This window comes from Thalia democratica, chromosome 1, assembly GCF_965202585.1.
Source record: "Thalia democratica chromosome 1, ktThaDemo2.hap1.1, whole genome shotgun sequence".
Taxonomy (NCBI): Eukaryota; Metazoa; Chordata; class Thaliacea; order Salpida; family Salpidae; genus Thalia; species Thalia democratica.
In genome coordinates, this window is record NC_139165.1 from 25,276,036 (window position 1) to 25,296,305 (window position 20,270).

General features: G+C 26.5%; 2 protein-coding genes across 2 annotated transcripts; one reads left to right on the forward strand and one right to left on the reverse strand.

The window, feature by feature from the left end:
- Window positions 1-624: 624 nt before the first annotated feature.
- Window positions 625-2,463, reverse strand: LOC145834704 (dehydrogenase/reductase SDR family member 11-like). Its single transcript, XM_082942205.1, has 4 exons — window positions 2,367-2,463; window positions 1,851-2,072; window positions 1,134-1,414; window positions 625-781 (listed from the first exon to the last, which is right to left on the reverse strand). Exons 1-4 carry the CDS (start codon window positions 2,460-2,462, stop codon window positions 625-627), a joined length of 756 nt encoding a protein of 251 aa, XP_082798331.1. The 5' UTR covers window position 2,463.
- Window positions 2,464-8,556: 6,093 nt separating this feature from the next.
- On the forward strand, window positions 8,557-10,179 carry LOC145830507 (histone H3.3 type 2-like). Its single transcript, XM_082938271.1, has 2 exons — window positions 8,557-8,689; window positions 9,902-10,179. Exons 1-2 carry the CDS (start codon window positions 8,557-8,559, stop codon window positions 10,177-10,179), a joined length of 411 nt encoding a protein of 136 aa, XP_082794397.1.
- The last annotated feature ends 10,091 nt before the right edge of the window (window positions 10,180-20,270 follow it).

Below are 20,270 nucleotides of genomic sequence, written 5' to 3' on the forward strand. Positions count from 1 at the left end.
TTTTACATTTTTAGTGCTATTATTATGATTTACAGTTTATAACTTCAGCTATACTTAAAATACTTCATTGACAACGATTAAGTACCACTTATTTTATAAATTTGTTTTATACACGTATTTTTTATAAAACTTTCCTAATATTTTTTTTACTACATTTATTTTCTTTAATTCATTCAGCATAAATTATATACTTGCTATAAAAGTCGTAAAAAAAACAATAAAACCACTAAAAACCTCAAAAAAAAACTATAAAAAATAACTTATTATAGACTAAAGATTTATTTTCAAAGTATTGTCTATACTCTATAACTACTATTAAATTTTTATCTACTCTGTTAAATTTTTTTTTTGTTAACTTTATTACGTTCAATGTTTTTGTACATGATGATTTCTAACAAAAGTGTTTACAAAACGGCGTACTTGGACAAAAAAGAAGACCAAACAGAAACGACAACAAAAGTTTAAAAGATAGTTTTGTGTCCTCCTTCATGAAGATGTAATATTTCTTTGTAACAATTCTGATAATGTTCTGACAACTCAAAAATTTGTGCCAAAATACCCAACAAAAAGCGTAAAGTAAATAAAAAGAAGATAAAGAAAACAAAAATCTCAAAACACAACAAATTAAGCGCTGTTGTTAGTTTTCAGCACAATTTCGTGAACGTCCATCTGAAGCGGTGACTTCAGCGCATAAACGACCGAATCTGCCACGTCTTCGGGTGTGAGGTACCCCATCTGGTCCGCCATGGCGTCCGCGGATGCCTGGTCCGCTTTCATAAACCTGTAATGTTTGTGTAAAATAATAAAACAAGTGTTTTGTAAATTTGTAGGTTACAAAACCTTTTGATTTTTGAAGCTAAAAATGGAAAAAGATTTTTTTTGTTCAATAAAGTGAAATTTTCTTTTAACTTTTACAGTGCAAATTTACAAATTATACTCAAGCGTGAAAATTCTCTTTCTAGAACAAACAAAGTCTACTTTAAGCAAACATACATGCAAACAAAATAACTTAGGTCAAAACGGTTTTAATAACCGTTTTAAATATTTGCTTAACTTAGAAATAAAAAATTCTTAATCAACTTTATTGATAGTAAAACTTTAGCTTAAAAAAAGTTTTTTTTTCAACCACATACTTTGGTATGAAAGGAGTTTTCACCACGCCGGGCGAAATAGCGGTCACTCGGGTTTTGCTTTTCTTGGCTCTCAGCTCCTGTCTCAAGCCTTCTGTGAGCGCGGTGACCGCGAACTTGGTGGAAGAGTAGAAAACCGCCTGCGGAAACACGTTGTGCCCTGCTAGGCTGTTCAGATTGACAATGTGGCCGTCTTCGACTTTGGATTCTTCCATGAGTTTGCAGGCTTGCTGTGTGCACATGCACAATCCTAAAACGTTGACTTCAAACATGTTTTTCCAATCCTGTAGATAAAAAGCTAGTTAATAGTTTTTAATTCCTTTAACGCTTAAACAAATTTAATTTATTAATAAAGCTGTATTGAAACTTTGTTTAGTACCTTTTGTAATTTTAACACCAACATTTTTATAAACTTTAAAAAAGTCGATATTTATAAAAGCCGTGATACTAATCATTTTTTGTTAAAGATCACTAAATACAACTATTTGAGTAAACAAAAAAGATTAACTAAAATTTTTGAGTAAACAATAGTGTTAAAAACAAACAATACCAAAGCTTACAACTAGCATCGACTTTTATTTATACATGTTGAAATTTTATTTTGCTACATAAATTAAATTTCACATAAAAAGTTTTTGAGCATACACGTAAAATATTTTCAACTATCTGATAATTTTTGAAGTATTTTCATACATAAAGTTCAATCAAAATATTTATTACCTTCACATCACCAGACAGCAAAGGCGCCATGTGGGCGAGACCCGCATTGTTGACCATGACGTGGACCTTTCCGAACTTTTCCTTGACATATTTGTAAAGGACCAGAATGTCCTCTTCCTTCGACACGTCACACTTCACTGAGTACATCTTGCCGGGTCCCGCTTTGTTGGCTTTTTCTTCCACGGACTTCAGCTTGTCCTCGTTCCTGCCGCATCCAACCACCTAAAGTGCGACAAGAAATTATTACTTTTTACATAAAACTTTACATTACATGTTGTACATAAGTACACACTTTTCTTTTTTTCGTGAACAAGTTTTATACTTATAAAAAACTATAAATTTCTACTTTTTTTTAAACAAATATTGCTTTTTAATCTTTAACTTGCAAAAATAAAACAAAATCAAACATAAAGTCCTGACATATAACAAGAGCTTAGGAATTTATAGGTATAAGTAACAGGTAAAAATATTAAAATAATCTTATATTATTTTAAAAAAAAAAAACACAAATCAAACCTTCATTCCTTGTTTAACTAATTTGATAGCAATTTCCTGACCAATACCACTGTTTGCCCCTGTTACAACAGCTACTCTTCCCTTCAGGTCGGTCATTTTCTCGTATTTTATTTAGTATAATAAATCTAAAAAAAGATTTCAACTTTAAACTTTATTATTCAAACAATATTCCACTCGAAGGAGTTTTTCGAGTGTTAATATTATTAAAATAAGTATACATTGTTCACCTTAATATTTTATAACAGAGCAACGCTAGTGTGATCTTTAAAACTATAAATGTACAACAAGTTTTCATCAATTAAAAAGCTTTCTAGATACTTAAAACCAACAACCTATTTAATAACCTAAAAGTTTTTAAAACTTTTGTAAGTGAGTATAAAAAACAAATACTTCATTATTTATTAAAAAACAGCCTTGTTGATCTATAAAACAATGCAATAAAATTTTCAGCAAACTTAAACTCAGTAATAAAAAAAATAAAATTTTTTATTCTTTTTATTGTACTTGCTAAGTATTTAAAATCAATGAAAAAAGAGAATTTTAAATTATTTTACCTGTTTTGCTTGTATTGATTTTTTACTTAACTAATTTTGGGAAATATTTCATTTAAAACCTAAACCTTAATACACTCAAATAAAGTATTATTTACTCTACTTACAGTTGTTCGTAAGTATAAAACTTAGATTTGTCAAAATGCTGCTTAAAAGTTTTCCGTTAAAAATAATAAATACTGTTTTTAGTAAAGTCAATGTAACAAGAACTTTTATTGCTAAATATTATGGTACTAAAAGAAATCAATAAATAATACACATATAAAAAACAACCACTTTCAATTAAAATTTTAACAAAGTATGTTAAAAACAAGTTTTTGATTATAACGTTAATACCACAGCAAAACCGACAATACTGATTTGATTTTGTGCGTTCTTATCGCTTATAGTAAGCTGTGAGTGTGCAAATATTTAACCGTGAAAGGATTTTTTTCTAATCATTATGCGCTGTAACGTTATTAAGCACTTTTGATTTGAGCGAGAAAAATATGCTTTTTGTAATGACTAAACGCTTTAACCATTAGTAGCAAAATTATTTGATGCGCAATTACTTGCAAAATAATCAAGTATTTGACAAGCTGATATTTGCATTTTTGATGGAAAATTAATCAGCATTCGAACTTTATTGTTTACTTTAAAATCAAACAATAATGTTTTAGTTGACAATAACTTTAAAGTTATTTAAATCAAAATACATTTTGTTAATGTTTAAAAAGGGAACATTACTTAAAATAATAACTTGCTTTAATATTAATAATCGTTAAAGAAACTAAGATATCTGAGGAAAAAGTCTTAAAATTTTACATCTATAAGCCTCAGTAATAAGCTATTAGCAACAAAGCAAACAACTTTTTTTGTTTTATAATCGTTTCAACATGCTAAAAAAATTTTCTTCCCATTCGTAAAAGCTCTACTTATAAACACTATGTTTTACTTTGTTTTATGGTTACTACTTTTTTACTATTTTTTGAAGTTAATTTAACTTACCAAAACTTTATCATGGTTGTGTATACTTTAAGATGTCTTTTAATGAATCTTTCTAGAAACAAACCATCTCAGCTGCTGATTTGTATCAAATCCTGATACGCTAAAAATGCGGGATGTAAGTTTACATTCTTATACAGCTTGTTTATCATTAATTTTAAGGAAAAACACCTGTTTTTCTAAACACTGTCTTCGAGTAATTAATTATAAAGGTTGTAGATTTCAAAAAAGCTATGAAACTTCTATAAACTTATTATTAAAGTTTTTGTTTTGTGTAAAAAGATCGAAATAGCTTAAACTTTGCCAATTTTTAATGTACATATATTGTGATTAAAGTTAAAATGATTAAACCTGCTAAACAAAAAAACTAATTGTGCTTGTTTTCAAAAATATAAATATTTAAAAAATATTCACAATGTTTAAAAACTATAGTTATAGTTTATTGACCGACAAAACAAAAGCTCAAAATGTTTGGTCCTTAGACCTGGTGCACGAAAAACCTTTTGGTTTATATAATTAATTAAGGTATTAACAAAATTAGTGTTAAAAGTAGAACTTAAAATACTTAAGCTGTTTTATACAAATTTTAAAACACCGTTAAAAAAAAATAAATCACTTTTATGTCTACTACAAAAAGTTTATAAAAATCGTCATAAAAACTATTTTAAATAAAAGTGCTTACAGTTTTAAATATTTAACGCGCATAAGTTTAGATACATATTTTATATTATAAATATTTACTGACTTACAAACGAAAACACTTAATTTAAACTAAAGTAAACAAAACTTTATTTTATCAAAACCATAGTCGTTGTACAATGTACACTAAAAGAAATAATGATTTTTCTGCTTTTAATGTTTTATATGAAATTAAATAACCTTTTATGATATTAAAAAGTAAGCTTTAATTTTTACGTTAACACGCATTCAAAACAGGCAAATTTGTTCACTAAAATATCAAAACTAAAAAAAGTTATATAATAGTAATTTAAAAACTGTTAGTTTAAGTTAAATTGACTATGGTATCGTACTTTTAAAAGTGTACAACTGTGATTTAAATTAAATTATGCAAATAAATGGCTTTAATGTAATAACATCTTTTAAAATAGTAAGTTTACAAAAAATCTCTTGTATTTTAAGATATACGAAAAGAGTGACCTCAGTTGTAAAAAAAAATAGTTTTACAGCTTTATCAAGTTTATTTTTATAAATAGTTTTGACGTTGTAAAAAATAAAAAAAATATAAAAATTGACATAAAAAATTACAATAATTTAGACCAAAATAATAAACAATCTCATTAAGTTTGCACTACGAGGTTTGTATTACTGAGCAGTCAAAAAAAAAAAAAGAAAACTGAACATAGTCTTGTTTTCACTTGTTAATAAAGCTTAATATAAGTTATTTAAGAGCTTATAATGCTTATAACGTACATATTTTATTTTCCAATATTTTTTTTGTATCACTTAACGATATTGAAAACATCAAGGAATAGTATAAGATCGATTTTAAAAAAGAATTGACACATGTAGCTCTTTTATTTAAATTTCACGCTATTTCATAACGGTGTATTTAAGAATGTTATGTTTTAATAGTTTGACTAGTTTGTAACAACTCATATTACAAATAGACTTATCACATACAAAAGCTCTTGTACATAACAAGAAGTCCATTGTATATATTCACACTTGCTTAACCTAATAAACTCTGGTATGTTTGAAACTTTAAACAATAAACTTGTACAATATTAGCGTTAATTAATAAATTTTTTTTTGATTAAAATCAAATCAAAATGTTTTACGTTTAAATAACTTCACACTTGTATTACTACTAAAATATACATTTTGGTAGTTTTTAAATTTTAAAGTTTACGTTTTTTATTAGCTAATTTTTAAGTTATAAAGATTAAACTATGTAACGAAAGTTTGGTTTATTGCAATAGTTCTAATAAGTTACAGCATGAGTTTTTTTTTCTTGATTAAACTATTTTAACTTGTTACATTATTTCTAATTATCTTTTGAGTTATGCAATATAAGTTATAAGAGAGAATATACGTGTAATTGTTTGTTTACTTAGTAAATCTTATGATAAAATTTGTATAAAATAGTTATAAAGCCTTAAATCTTACTTAAGTTTTAAGAACAGTTAATTGTAGTTTGTAAGAGAAATAACGTTTGTATGATTATATAACTATATATTGTTATTTGAGATTTAGACATTTATTTTTAGACTGAGCTTCAATTAAAGTTATTCGTTAAACACTAAACTGTGTTTTTAAGAAGTTTAAAAAATTCTAGATAGTTTTAAATAGTTTCGTCAAAATTTAAATTTATATTTTAAAAACCTTATAAAAAGCTTTCTTACGATTATACTAACTTAATCGTCTACTTTCTAAAATATTGGTTAACCTTTAATATATGTTTTAAAAAGTAATTTTACAAAGCTCAAAGCTTAATTAGTATACACTATTACTAAAGTTGGAACCAATTAAAATATACTTTTTAATAAATAAATCAAGTTATAAAAAAAAATAAAACAGTAAGTATTCAAAGCTGGCAGATTAACTTTTTCGCTTATAAGTATATAGTTATAACTCTACTATGTAAATATTGTAACATTAACATCATATTGGATATAAATATAAACTATTTAAGTTTTCTTTTAAAATTATAATAAATTTATATAGACATACTATAAGTAGTAAAAGTCAAACTTTCTTGCTTTAACTATCTCAATAAGATGCAAATAGATTAAATATTTTCAATATTTTTTATCTAACTTAACTTAAATTTATGAATTACACGATACTACGAGGTTAAACTACGTTCTATATGATAACTTGATTTTTAATAGCTTTATAACATAAAGATTTTTTTTAAATAGGAAACTAACAAACATAGTTTTTGTACATCTTGTGAAGCTTACATAATTTCGCATGATATTATTTTTTAATTCTAGTTTGTTGTTGTTAACATATTATTTTTACAAGTTTTAGCTGTTTTTTTATTTAAAAATCTTTAAATAAATGAAAGATGTTTTAGTTATTAAACTTTTTTTTGTGTTAAACTTTAGTACAACTAAGAAATTTATTAATTTATTTTTTTCTAAAATTAGATATTGAGTCTTTAAAAAGAACAATTTTCTTATATGTCTCTTAAAGCAAATAAAAAAATCTTAATTTTTTTAAGACTACTTTAAGTTTCTTACTATGAATTTTCTAATAAAAGCTTACTATTTATCGTGATATAATTTTTTTTATAAGCATTTTTGTTAAAAAACTATTTATTAAACAATTGGTCATAATAACCTTTTTAAAAGTTTTAGTTAATGAGTTTACAAGCATATGAGTGGCTGCTAGTTTATAATCCAAACAACATGCGTACTTACTTAATGCTAATTAGCAGTTTTGTACTTTATACATCTTTTAACTTATTGCTGTATTTGTTTAGTGTTGTCGTATAAATATCTAAATTAAACTGTTCAATAAGAAGTTTAAATAAAAACTTTTTAAAATAGACAGTTATTTGTTATTTACTTAACTCAATAACAAAACATTAACAATAACAACAAAAGAATATTGAATTGACATTAATTAAGAGTTCAGTTAGGTTTTTAAATAAAACATTGCAAAAAAACTTTTTACAGTGATATAATAAGCTTAAATTTCAGTTAATAACTAAGCTGTATATAGTTATTAGCATTTTTTTTAATTACTTACAGATTTTTGTCTATAAAAACAGTTTTACTAGTTTTATTATAATTTCTCAAAAAATACTATTATACTTTTTATGACCATATAAACTTATTAAATAACAAGGAAGTATCATGTTTTTGTTTTTTAAGAAGTTAGCTGTACAAAACTATATCTCTTATGTATTTTATTTACTTAAATGATAAAATAAAGCTACGTTAAAAATTTAAAAGCTTTTTATTCGTTTAAACCAAAGAAAAATTTTGCTACTAAAGTGACTTATGTTTTATTTGTATACTTTGTTTAATAAAAGAAGAAAGCTTATGGTTGAATTATTGTTGGTTAAAAAACATAAATTTATACTCATGTTGTTTTTAATGCTAGTTATAGTTAGATTTAGTTTAATCTAAAGAGTTTATAACTAAATCAAACAACTTATCAGTTTTTTTCTTAAAATATATATAGTTTTTAAACGATTTTTACTTATTAATCAGTTATAAAACTTTTTTAATTATCAACTTTTACAAATTAAAAACAAGGTTACAGATGTTTAAATGAGACAAGATCTTGGAAATGTAATAAAAACAATTTTCAAAAGTGTTTAATTTACGGTGTTTTTTAAACTACAGAGAAACGTCGTTTTTTTAAGTAGCTTCAGTACTTTGTTTAATTGTTGTTAGAAAAATATATTAACTGTGAACAAAACTCTTTTGTTTAGTAACATAGTTTCTGTTTACTTATTTAACCCTAACTAAACTTGTCGTGATAAAACGTTGAGCATACTGTATATGAAAAAATGTAATAAATTTTAGTCCTTTTTTATTTTTTACTTTGCTTATATAATTAATATACGGTAATAAATTTACAAATACTTCTATATTTATGAAAAAAATCCACATAGTTAAGAAAACACTAAGTTCGTTGTTATAAAATCTCATACAGATATTAGTTGAAAGCAATATCACATGGCTCGTACCAAACAAACCGCGCGTAAGTCAACCGGTGGGAAAGCCCCTAGAAAGAAACTTGCAACCAAGGCCGCTCGAAAGATCGCGCCATCAACCGGAGGTGTCAAGAAGCCTCATCGCTACCGACCAGGTTAGTAATAATTATAACTGTTTTTTAAAATAAAGTAGTTAAGGTTTTTACGTTATTTTAAGCTGTATCGCTAATAGTTAGTTTCTAAACATTCGTGATTAAGGTTGTTAGAAGTAAAAGTCGCTATGCCAACTAAAAACTGAAGAATAAATGTTTGTTAAGCATCTAATTGCCTGAGCTGAAAATAGCTTAATCTTGATTTATGAAAGATATCTAAAAGTTAAGAAAAACAAACTCTTTAAAAAAGAAGTAATACTGCTTAACTTTTTTTATAAAGTTACAGTTTTAATACCACCATTTTAACTACAGGCACGGTTGCTCTCTGCTGAAAGCTTATAAAATTTTAAAAAGTGAAAATCATGAGTTTTAGAGCATAAATACACTAATATATTTATACGTAATCAGTAGCTAATATACAGGTACTGTGTCCATTAGAATTGTTTTTTATTACTTTGAAGTTGTGTAATCAATATTTGTTAACTAGTCTGTCCAGATTTACAAACTTGACAAGAGCGAGTTACAAACAGTACAGTCAGCAGCAAAGTTTTATGTACGCATATAGCTACTTGTTCAGCAACAGAACTTTATCCACATATATCGCTAATAACTAGTTTCTAAATCAGGGTTTCCCAAAGTGGGCCGTGACAGATACTCAGGGAGCCACGAGCAGCAAAGGGGGAAGAGGGGGGGCCATGAGCAGTAAAGGAGCCACAGGGAGGGGGGCATGAGGCCATAACTTAAAACTTACACTAGACATTCTTGAGTTGCAGATGAAGAGCAAAAAAGAAAAAAAAGAAATGAAAAAGGTATTATGTGTATTTTATGGTAGTTTAAAATCTTACACTAGATAATCTTGAGTTGCAGACGAAGAGCAAAAAAAAAAGGTCCTCGGTGTTTTTTATCGTAGTTTATGAGTAATCTTGTTGAAGGGGGCCATTGCTTTTTCAATTTCTTTAAAGGGGGCCATTTGCAAAAAAGTTTGGGAAACCCTGTTCTAAATAATCCTGATTAACGTTGTCAGAAGTAAAAGTCGCTAAGCCAACCGAACGATGAACATTTGTTATACATAAAGTTGCTTGAGCTAAAAATAGCTGAATCTTGATTTATGAATGATATCTAAAAGCGTAGAAAAACAAACTCATTAAAAAAGAAGTAATACTGCTCAACCACATTTGTAAAATTAAAATTCTAACAACATAATTTCATCCACAGGCACGGTTGCCCTGCGCGAGATCCGTCGCTACCAGAAGAGCACCGAGCTCCTCATCAGGAAGCTCCCCTTCCAGCGCCTGGTCCGCGAGATCGCCCAGGACTTCAAGACCGACCTGAGGTTCCAGTCGGCCGCCATCGGCGCCCTGCAGGAAGCTTCGGAGGCGTACCTGGTGCGGTTGTTCGAGGACACCAACCTGTGCGCCATCCACGCGAAACGGGTCACCATCATGCCCAAGGACATGCAGCTGGCAAGGAGGATGCGCGGGGAGAGCGCGTAGAAGGAGGATTGTTTTGTTGAACCGACAACGATTGCTTTGTTGTTGTTCGGTTTTAATAAATGAAAATATGGTAAAAAGCTGTCTCCTTTTAATTTAACTAACAGTTTTTGAATCGAGATGTTTGAGTTTATATAATTTATAGGGTTTAATATTTTTTTCTTTTTTTTCTTAATATCAATTACAATTTAGAATTAAGTTAACATTAGTTATAGACTTACGCAAACATAAACTGACGAGTTTGATAAGTTGTGCAACTAGTTTACAACATTTTAATACTTTTAAATTGTGAACAGGCATTTTTGATACACATAAGTTTAAACTTTTAAGTTATAGAGAATTTAAATATAGGTATAAGCGTGCTTAACTAAGAAATGCTAAAAGTTGTAACTATGTTTTTCAACTTAAGTTTTTGGACTTAATTGTTCTAGATCTAGAATAACAGCCTTATAGCTAGAATAAATTATTTTCAGTAATATAATTGTAAACCAAACAATATAAAACTTATTATTTCACTATAGTCATTTAATTTAAATAGATAAGATAAGTTTGGAATATTTCGTTTTTAAATGGAATACTTTTTTTTATAAAAAACAATCTAAGACTAATTAAATAGTAAATAAACGTTTTATAAGCTAGCTTTAAAATACGAACTTATATTGAATTTATAAAAAAAACTGTAGATGATTTTTTTTTAACTTAAATGATTTTTTACACTTTCGACTACTGTAAACGAAAGTAAATAAGCCACTCGTTTTCTTTATTTCTAACATTTTTATCATAAGAGTACTTCATAATACAGTAAAAAAAAAATTATACAGTATTTTGATAATCTAAAAACATGCTTACTGCAAATTACACAAACTAACAAAAACTAGTTTGCAAATTCTTGTATAAAAATCACTTTTACTTTAGAATTCACGCTTTTTTGTTTAATAATAGACTTTTGTATAATCTTAGTTCTTATTTTTCGCAACTGTAAAAATGTTTTACATTAAATAAACTGTATCAAATTTTACCAACTACAGATAGACTTTTGTATAAAATTTACTGGTATTTTTGCAAAAGTATAAGTTTATTTCCATAAAAATGGAAAAAGTCTTACTTTTTTTTCCAGTATTTAATAACCTTTTTTTTACATGATTTAATTTAGTATGAAAGTTTTCTGCATATTATATCTGATACGCAAACTTTTTATCTCTAAAAGAAGCAAAATAAGTATGGAGACTTTTCACACAAATGAAACAGACATCACGATACAAATTATAGTTTTATTCAATTGAAAAACCGAATCGATTTAAATTCAACACAAATCCGCGTCCAATTCGCAGAGAGCGTAGAAACTGCTGTCGCAAGGTTCGTCCCCAAGCTCGACGCCATCCCAAATGACAGCACACTCATGGCTCTCAGGATACCCGTCCAAGCTGCCGTCTGCCCAAGCGGCACCGCTGAAGTCAAATTCCTTTCCCGAGGACCAATACCTGAGCTTTTCTTTCTCGTACACCGTTGTAACTCCGACCCAAATCGGGCCAAGTCCGCTGTTAAAGGCGGCCAGGCCTATTTGCTGGATTTGACTGTTGAGTGTAAAATAAATTTATTTTCTGTTAACAGCAATATCAATTTTTTTCAACTGGTTTATAAATTAAATTATGTTTATTAAACCGGTACTACAAGCAGATTAAGTCTCGTTAAACTACTTGAAGCTTCAAATATTTTTGTTACTCTTAAGAAAAGGATTGATTGACAATGTTTTTGTTCTAAAATGTTTTTGATCAGGTAGGTTTAACAAAATTATATAAGAAAATGTTTATTGATAAACATCGTCGAAGCTTTTAACATAATATTTCAGAGTTATAAAGTAAATTTTGCACATAAATATTATTAGATAACTAATTTAAATTATTGTATAAGGTACAAAGTAAAAAGTTCCATAGAACGTTATTTGTTAGAAGTAATTATAAATTAGAAAAAAACCCTCACCTGTGAAATTTAACTCCACTCTTGCCGATCGTCTCCTGCGCAATGTCGCCCCCTAGCGACAAACACATTCCGCGCGCTTTTTCAAATGATGCCTTCGCTGGCGTCAATATGAACATTTTGCCGATGCAGTTCTCTGCACATAACAATAACGACTTACTGACATAACAATAATGTTTGATAACTTTAAACAAAATGTTGACTTGAAGGTGCTAAAAAGCTAGCAGTTTTGAAAATCATGTTAGTTGTTTTAAGTTTTTTAGTTTACTGTTGTAATTATTATTAAACTCACCTTGAACACAAGTGTCCGTACAAACGTCTAAGCATTTAGCTGAAGTTGCCATTAAAGCAATAAAAGTAAGAATATTAAACCAAGTTGCCATTTTAATAACTGTTACTGTTAGTATCTGTTTTAGTAAATTTAGTTTTGTTTTATGCTGAAGTTTTGTTCTAACTTTTTTTTTTTATAAAATGTGCTAATGTTAAGCATATACTTTAAGTCTTTAGCAGCTATTTTAACAGTTTTATTGCATGTCAAGCTTAAAATTAGTAATCATTAGGGTTTCTAAAAGGTTCAAATAATTTATGTTTTAATTCTATTTGTTAGTTTAAAAAATTTAACTTTTACTTAAAAACGACAAATGAGCGTAACAATCTGTATAAGCTTCTCTTTTAGTATATTACTACTAATTTGTTGAACTAAAAATGACCTAGTTTAAATTTCAACGAAACAAATGTATTTAAAACAAGTAGTGGGAAAACAACTTATGTTGTTATATGATTCGACAAATAATATTTTCGTATAGAAGTTGCTAAAGGTATAAAACTTGAACTACAACTTCTGTTGTTTGTTTTTTGTAAGCTTAGCGGAACTTACTTTAGATTGAACAAACAAACTTGTATTACAAGTCACGTATGTTTAAAAACTTATTATTTATATTGAAATGTAATTTAAATTTTGTCTTAACTTGTTTTAAATATGCCTTACAATCAACAATTAAGGTAAATCAAAAGCATCTTATTAAGTATCATTAATATAACACTAACAAATTTTAGTTTAAAACATTTTCTGAACTTTAAATAAAGCTTTAAGCTAAAATGTTAAATTCAAACTTCAAAAGTAAAGTCCCAGTATGTGAAACTTAGAATTTTTAACACCTACTAAGTATGACGTGCTAAATAGATTTTTTTTAATGTTGCATTAAAAGGATTTTACGAAAAGTTTTAAAGAGATAAAAAGAAAATCAAAAATTGTCACAAAAAACAAAACTAAAAGTAAAAAAATTCATTTAAAATAAAAAATCTATGTCATTTTTGATAGATTGGAAAGTTTAACTTTTGTCACTTAAAACTAGGCCTATATTTTGGCTTAAACATTTCATTACTTTACTTTTTTTAAATCAGTGAATTTAAAAATAACTAAGAAGATGAAAGCAATTTTTTGTTATAAATTGTTTACTTAAAATTTTTTACACAAAGCAAAATAAAAGTAATATTAATGTTTTCCAGTCAGTTAAATAAACTTATTAAGAATAAAAACCATTTTAATAGAGCATACCAATTTTTATAATGGCTGTAATAAGTTTACTTACGTCATTCTGTTTTATTTTGTGGATAGTTTTTGAAATGCTCCTATTTTCTTTAACGAAAATATTTTTACTAGACCAGAAAGTTTAAAATACGTCGTGCTTACGACAGAGAAATTAATAGAAAACACTTTTAAAGCTGTTTCAAAACAGTTTATTTCAAACATATGCAAATTTTTATTTTAAATTAATTCTAACAAGTCTTTCAGTGTAACTTTTACTTATTTTATGAACTACTTTAAAAATTACTTAATCAAATCATTTTCATATTAGTTTAAATTTGGAAATTTACTTAGCTGGTATTAAGTTTATAATTAAAAAAAAAGTCTACCAAGTTTAGTTTTGCCATAAAGTAATTTTTTCTATACGTTTTCAAATTATTAAAAAGAAACTCATACAAATATACTACACATTTTTAGTACCGTAAACAAACCTATTATTTTTTACTCTATAGCCTTTTACAAAAAAATGCATTTGGTACTGTAATGGATTTCTTCTTTCGAACAAAAATATAAAATTATAAGGAAATGTTTAATAGAAAATAAAAAACTTTTATGTTACTACAAATTTTTTAAATTTGACCTTTGCCCACATAAGGATAAACTTGTCTTGCATTAAAGATATATTAATGGAGATTTTGAGAAGGAATGAAATTTCATGCCATATAAACTTAAAGAATTGAAAATTTTTATTTTTGTAAAGTATTAAAGAAGGGGTGTTAAGATATAGAGAGATGAGTTAGCATTTCAAAACATATTTTTAATTACATTTTTTTTTTAATCACTGTGTTTAGCTTTCTCTGTATGTTTGCCTGAAATTTGCTCTACTCGAAGCTTTTCCAGCAAACTATAATAAACCTGGCTAGGATTTTTAGCTTCTGACAGCTGTTCTCTCAAATAATCTTTTCAATCAAATAGTTAAAAAACACTAAGCTCGTTGTTATAAAATTTCATATAGATATTAGATATTAGTTAAAAGCAATATCACATGGCTCGTACCAAACAAACCGCGTGTAAGTCAACCGGTGGGAAAGCCCCTAGAAAGAAACTTGAAACCAAGGTTGCTCGAAAAATCACGCCATCAACCGGAGGTGTCAAGAAGCCTCATATTCCACATAATCTTTGATAGTTGTACAGTTACTGTATAACTGTTTCTGGTTTAAACCGTGATTCTCTTACTTGTTACTAATAAAATTTTTATGGGTTTTTACAAAGTGGCAGCACATAAATAGTGATAGGGGGTGTGGAGCAAAATAATTTGCCTTGTATACAGCAATCGCTCACACTTTAACATTCCTTTTTTGAAGTATTAACATCACTGCACATTTTCATATTAAATTCTTTAACATTAGAGGTATTTTGAATTGCTTTGTTCCCGCTAGGACGTTATCACGCTTCTATTTCAGGTGTTTTAACTTTTGCAGATTCGTAACTTTTTTGAGCTAACTACGTCCCTGGTACTTACTCATTAGTTTTGCTCTCCTCAAAGACAACTTTGACATAGAAAAAATTTTTAGCACTTTTAGTGTCAAAAACATTAAACGAATTAAAAAACATCTAAATTATATACATTTAGCTAAGATTAGATTATTTTTGATACAAAGCAATGCAGTGTAAAAATACTTATTTAATCTGAAGATTTTCTTTGTATGAATGAATAAAAAACAACAAAGTGGTAGAGGTTGTCCTACTATTTAGGAATAACTTAGAAATGGATGTTAAAATATTTAGAAGTTAGGATCATATTTTATGTCACACTTAAAAAAGTAGTATAAATTTTATAATAACTCAGTAAAACAATAAATTTACATAAATAATTAGATATAAGAAATAGTTTCACATTATTTTAACTTATATCTATAGTATATTAGTTTGTATATACTTATAATTTATATATATATAAATTATATAACATAAGCTTTATAGTAGAATTAATAAAAATAAGAAAGCTTTTAATTAATGTCAAATAAACTCTATGAGTTGAATGGTGCATAACCAAATTTTGTGGTTGAAATATATACAAAAAAAACATTTTAAGTAGTAATAATTTATTTTTTTGAAGTCTTATCAAGAAAAATTATATGTATAATATCAAAAAAAAAAAACACAAAAAGACAAAAAGCTTGCAACATGAAAGACAATGTGTGAATTTCACAGTGTTGCTTGACACTCAGGTAACTCAGGGAATTCAGGGAAACTCAGGGAGTTTTCAAATTTTAGAAAATCCCAGGGAAAATCAGGGAAACTCAGGGAATTTTGATTTTTTTAAGCTCAGGGAAACTCAGGGCAGTTTTGGTTTTTTCTAAAATTTGCAGGGAAATTATAAGATTTTTAAAAAAATCTCAGGGAAAATGTTTTCTAGATCTAGAATGAGATTTAGTTGATTAACTTTTAGTATTTTGTTCAAAAAAGTTAATTTTATTTATTTCTATATATAAATTTATCACCCTTGCGGCTAGTTCTTCAATATTCTTAGAATTAAAATTGTAATTTTTTTAAAGTAATAAAAAATTTAAGTATTTAAAAAAAACTCAGGGAAGTTTAAGGCTACTCAGGGAAGTTTCTGGTCACTCAGGGAAGATTTTTTGACTCAAATAGTGGCAACCCTGATTTCAATAATTTGAAAGTTTTCTGAAAGGATATAAATTATTTTAAAGTTTTTGTTATGTAGTATTAAAGATTTTTATTTTGAAAGTTGTGAATTAATAGATATGTTTTGAAAATATTATACACTTGTTTAGACCAGGGTTTCTCAAAGAAGCCATATGCCTGTATTGGTTGGTATTTCAGAATTTTAGGAGGCCTTTAACTACAAAGTGGCAAAATTGTATTACTAGTAAAGGGGAACTGTATATTATTATCATTAAATAATAATAAGTTTTTCAAAAAATATTTTTTAATGATTTGTTTGTTATAATTTTTGATAATTAATTTTAAAATTTTTCATAAAACACCTTTGCTTTATTTCATAAACACTTATTTTACTTTGATTTAAAAAATTTTTATTAAAGTGAATTTTTGAAAATATTTATAACATAGTTTTTGTCTTAATAATTCTTTATTTTTAATTTTCTAAAGTTTTTAAAGAACATGTAATATGTTAGTTATATTAAAGATGATTGATTTTTTACAGCTGAAAGTTTTAAGCAACTAATTCTAGAAATAACATTTAATTAAACATTTACTTATCATGTCAGGGTAAGGGTATCAAGCCCACGGGTCAGGCTAAATCAAGCTAAGTATTTTTTTTTTGAAAAAAATCAGGGTGAGCCACTTTTTTTAGGACCAAATAAATTAAAGTCAATTTCTAAAGGTTAGAATATCAGAAAATCAGTTTTTTAGGTCAAAATAGCAAAAAGTCAGATTTTTCAGTTCTAAGTTACAAAATACCTTAACTTTCAAAGCCTTTAAAAAGTAAAAATTAACAAAAAACGTTTTAAGTTAGACTAAAATAACAAAACATTATTAGAAACATGTTAAACTATTACCATATTTGATCAAGTAGTTGTTATTTAGACTTTTTAGTATTGATGATCAACGGCAAAAGCAACTTCTATAGTGAAACTTTGATAAAAACGCAAAAGTCTATTTTGCTAAATTATAGAATCAGACTCTTCATTTTTAAGTAACTTAATATGATCTTTATAATTAAGCACTTAATTAAATTTTTATTGTAACTAGTTTATGTGTATGGTTTACCTCCTTACATAATTTTCTTAGTTATTTAAATTTTAAAAATAAGTAAAAGTACATAATTTTATTTACTTTAGTATTTTAAAGATTTCATAAGAAATAATAGGATTTAATTTTATAAAACAGATGTACGGTTTATAAACAGATGTATTTTATAAAACAGATGTACGGTTTAATTTATTATAATTACTAAGTTTGTAAAGTAAGTAAGAGATGAAAGTTGTTTATTTATTTTTAATTAAAATACTTTATTTTAGATGATATGAGAAAGTTTTAAGTTATACAACAGAACATGGTTAGGTTTACTTATTTGTAATGTTTTGTAGAACTACTTTAGTTTTTAAAACGAATAAAACTAGATTTATTTGTATAGATTTTAAAAATTAAAATTTTTATTTACAAATTTAGTATCATTTTTCGTCAGAATGAGCTATGATTTAGTTTGAGTATTACAATTATAACTTTTTTGCCACTAGTTTACATCACATTTGTGACACTTAAAAATTATTTGGAAAGAGTTAAGAATTAAGGAAAAAGTATACCTATCTTATTGTAAAATGTTATATAATTAGGTTTATACTTTTGTTTTTTAAATCCAATAACTCATTATAACAGCTATCTTTTGCTGAAGTACACATTCTTAACACAGCAGCTACTCAATTGAAAGTTTGTAACTAAGAATGACTTGTCTAAATAAAAAAAACCTGACAGAAAGTTTTTGTTTTGGTTCCAAAATGTGTATACTAACATGCGTACTCAAAATGCGTATTAAACTGAAAGTTTGTAGTTAAAACGCGTACCTAAGAAAAAAGTGAAAGTCAGGCTAAATCAGTCAAAACCTTGAAAAGTCCAGTTATATTTTTTACAAACTATGTTTGATAAAAGTAACATAATTGCAATTTAAAAAAAACAGAGTTTCGATAAAAATTTTAAGGTTTTTTGACATTTTAAAATAAACAAATTATTGATGTATTAAGTTTATAAGTATATAGCAGGAACGTAGCTAGCTCAAGAAGTTACGAATCTGCAAAAATCAAATCATCTGAAATAGAAGCGTGATAACGTCCTAGCGGAACACAGCAGTTTAAACTGCCTCTAATGTTATTGAATTTAAAATGAAAATATGCAGTTATGTTAATACTTCGAAAACGGAATGTTTAAGTATGGGTGATAACTGTATATAAGGCAAATTATTTTGCTCCACACCCCTTATGACTTTTATTCTGCTTTATATGTTGCCACTTGTGTAAACCTATAAAACTTTCATTGAAGTTAAGTACAAGAAAATCACAATTTAACACAAAAATATTTATTTTTTTCAAAATCAAGCATTTAAGGTAGTCAATAGAAACAAGATTAAATTATGCAAATTTTTGTAACATAAAATTGCAATTTTTGACTTTTGAAGCTTTAGCTTCCATTAGAATCAATTTTGCAATGCAGCTTTTTGTCAAACTAAAGCTTTAATGCGCTAAATGTTACAATTTGGATGTATTTAATTCGTTCAACTTTTATGACTCTAAAATGCTAAAGAGTACATTTATGTCAAAATTATCTCTCAGGAGTGCATAACTAAGTATAAGTGAATACTAAAAGCTAAGAAAGCAGAGTCTTTTCAAGCTGAAATAAAAGCAATTTTTTTTGCATACGTTTCTGTACATCTGCAGAAACGTACCGAGCTACGTGCCTTAATTATAGTTTCTTTTTAATTTTTAACATTATTATCTTATAAAAGCCAAAACTCTAGCTTCAGAATCGTGTGAAATTTTACCAATAGTATAAGTTTTAAGCATAATTAACGCATATTTAAACGAAATTGTGATTTTCTTATACTTATTTTTAATGAAAGTTACTTTTTACCTCAAACAAATGATAAATGGGTGTATGTGTAACACCATAAACTGACTGTATACAATTTTTTTTTTCATAAATAGAAGTTCAACAACTTTTTAACTTTTAACAATACTGCATACTTTTATATGAAATACAATAACACTAAAGGTAGTTTAAAATGCTCTATATCACCTATGAAGTCATCACATGTCATTTCATATGCCTTTAGTGTCATGGAAACTTGTAACTTATTCAGGCTAGCTACCTCTCTGGTGACTGGTCCTTAGTAAACTAAAAAAATGTAATCTTTGTATTAATATTAGATTAGAATCAAAAATTTTTAATAACATTTTAAGTTTCTAATTTATTTAATAAGTATTTATTGATAAAATTTGTACATTTATTTCTTGAATGATAATTATATCAATAACAAAACAGTAAATAACTACGTCTAAAATTACCTTGTTTAGTAAAACAATAATTCCAAATAAAGTTATTAAAGCCTTTTACCAATAGTTTAATAAAAATCAATAAAGTTACAAAAACTAAAGTTTGTGCTATCCTTTTTTCAAAAGCCTAAAGTCGCCTCTGCAACTGGTTTTTTTATACTGAACTTAGAGTTATAATTTGTACTAAAAAGTGTGTATTTAGTAATTTTTAGAAATAAAAATTATGGACAATTTCAAAAACTGTTTCTTATTAATGTTTTATGTTTTAATTTAATAAAAGTATAAAGTTTGTAAAATGTTAATACTTATAAGAGTTAGTTGAATTATATTATTTGCCTTATATTGAATCGTTTAGCTTACAAGTTTTCAATTAGTAATAAATATAGCTAACTAAGATTCATATAAACAGAACAAATTGAAACTAAGTTTTTTTTTTGTAAAATTGACAAAATTCTATTAAGTTAATGTACTTAATAAATTACAGAAATGTAGACTTTTATTTCTTACTTCTAATACTTTTCAACTCTGTTAGACAAACAAATTATAAATAACATCCT